This window comes from Entamoeba dispar, genomic scaffold (assembly GCF_000209125.1).
Source record: "Entamoeba dispar SAW760 scf_1105229462561 genomic scaffold, whole genome shotgun sequence".
Lineage (NCBI taxonomy): Eukaryota > Evosea > Mastigamoebida > Endamoebidae > Entamoeba > Entamoeba dispar.
This window is the reverse complement of record NW_001855254.1, coordinates 1-1,845: the sequence shown is the minus strand read 5'-3', so window position 1 is coordinate 1,845 and position 1,845 is coordinate 1. Positions and strand designations below refer to the sequence as shown.

The window sequence follows — 1,845 nt, the reverse complement described above, 5'->3', positions numbered from 1 at the left end:
ATCTATATATTATATATATATATTATGTATCTATATATTATATATATTATGTATCTATATATTATTTATATATATTATATATATATTATCTATCTATATATTCTTCTTTATCACTCTCTGTCTATATGTTTATTCCTTTTATATATGTTTATTCCTTTTATATATGTTTATTCCCTTTAAAAAATACCTAGAAGGCGACTATGGGGATCGGACCCATGACCTTCTCTTTACGAGAGAGACGCTCTGCCACTGAGCTAAGCCGCCTTATATTATTATTACCTATTTCTATCTTTACACTTAGCTTATATATATTTATTATCTTCCCTATTTATTATGTTATTATTTATCATCTTTTTACCTTTATATCTTTTTATTACTTTATTATACATCTACTATACACTTCTTACTATTACTATTTCCTACTTATTACTATTTACTTATTACTTCTTACATTACTTCCATTTCTTACTTATTACTTATTACTTCTTACTTATTACTTCTTACTTATTACTTCTTACATCCTTTTACTACTTACTACTTACACCTACCCATCTATTCATAACGGTTCCATGGTGTAGGGGCAGCATATAAGATTTTGGTTCTTAGGACCCCAGTTCGAATCTGGGTGGGACCACTTTTTATGTATATAACTATACCTTTATACCATTATATTAAACTTATGAACTTTATCTATGTTTATATTCTAACTATTATCTCTTTCTATATATATTTCTATCTTATATTATGTTATATATTCTACTATATTCTACTTTTATCACCACTTATGTATGTATGTATATATATATATCACTATCTATATATTATATATATATATTATGTATCTATATATTATATATATTATGTATCTATATATTATTTATATATATTATATATATATTATCTATCTATATATTCTTCTTTATCACTCTCTGTCTATATGTTTATTCCTTTTATATATGTTTATTCCTTTTATATATGTTTATTCCCTTTAAAAAATACCTAGAAGGCGACTATGGGGATCGGACCCATGACCTTCTCTTTACGAGAGAGACGCTCTGCCACTGAGCTAAGCCGCCTTATATTATTATTACCTATTTCTATCTTTACACTTAGCTTATATATATTTATTATCTTCCCTATTTATTATGTTATTATTTATCATCTTTTTACCTTTATATCTTTTTATTACTTTATTATACATCTACTATACACTTCTTACTATTACTATTTCCTACTTATTACTATTTACTTATTACTTCTTACATTACTTCCATTTCTTACTTATTACTTATTACTTCTTACTTATTACTTCTTACTTATTACTTCTTACATCCTTTTACTACTTACTACTTACACCTACCCATCTATTCATAACGGTTCCATGGTGTAGGGGCAGCATATAAGATTTTGGTTCTTAGGACCCCAGTTCGAATCTGGGTGGGACCACTTTTTATGTATATAACTATACCTTTATACCATTATATTAAACTTATGAACTTTATCTATGTTTATATTCTAACTATTATCTCTTTCTATATATATTTCTATCTTATATTATGTTATATATTCTACTATATTCTACTTTTATCACCACTTATGTATGTATGTATATATATATATCACTATCTATATATTATATATATATATTATGTATCTATATATTATATATATTATGTATCTATATATTATTTATATATATTATATATATATTATCTATCTATATATTCTTCTTTATCACTCTCTGTCTATATGTTTATTCCTTTTATATATGTTTATTCCTTTTATATATGTTTATTCCCTTTAAAAAATACCTAGAAGGCGACTATGGGGATCGGACCCATGACC

General features: G+C 24.6%; 2 protein-coding genes across 2 annotated transcripts, besides 5 other annotated features; both read left to right on the top strand.

Moving 5' to 3' along the window:
• Positions 1-3: 3 nt before the first annotated feature.
• Positions 4-101: a microsatellite.
• Positions 102-200: 99 nt separating this feature from the next.
• Positions 201-675, top strand: EDI_305550 (uncharacterized protein; the record flags this gene model as incomplete). Its single annotated transcript, XM_001739943.1, has 2 exons — positions 201-574; positions 615-675. 2 exons carry the CDS (start codon positions 201-203, stop codon positions 673-675), a joined length of 435 nt encoding a protein of 144 aa, XP_001739995.1.
• Positions 421-542: a microsatellite.
• Positions 676-744: 69 nt separating the features above from the next.
• On the top strand, positions 745-1,065 carry EDI_305540 (uncharacterized protein; the record flags this gene model as incomplete). The annotated part of the gene is made up of 1 exon (XM_001739942.1): positions 745-1,065. The coding sequence occupies one exon, from the start codon at positions 745-747 to the stop codon at positions 1,063-1,065; it is 321 nt and encodes a 106-aa protein (XP_001739994.1).
• Positions 784-913: a microsatellite.
• Positions 1,066-1,232: 167 nt separating the features above from the next.
• Positions 1,233-1,354: a microsatellite.
• A 241-nt stretch (positions 1,355-1,595) lies between these two features.
• Positions 1,596-1,725: a microsatellite.
• Positions 1,726-1,845: the final 120 nt, after the last annotated feature.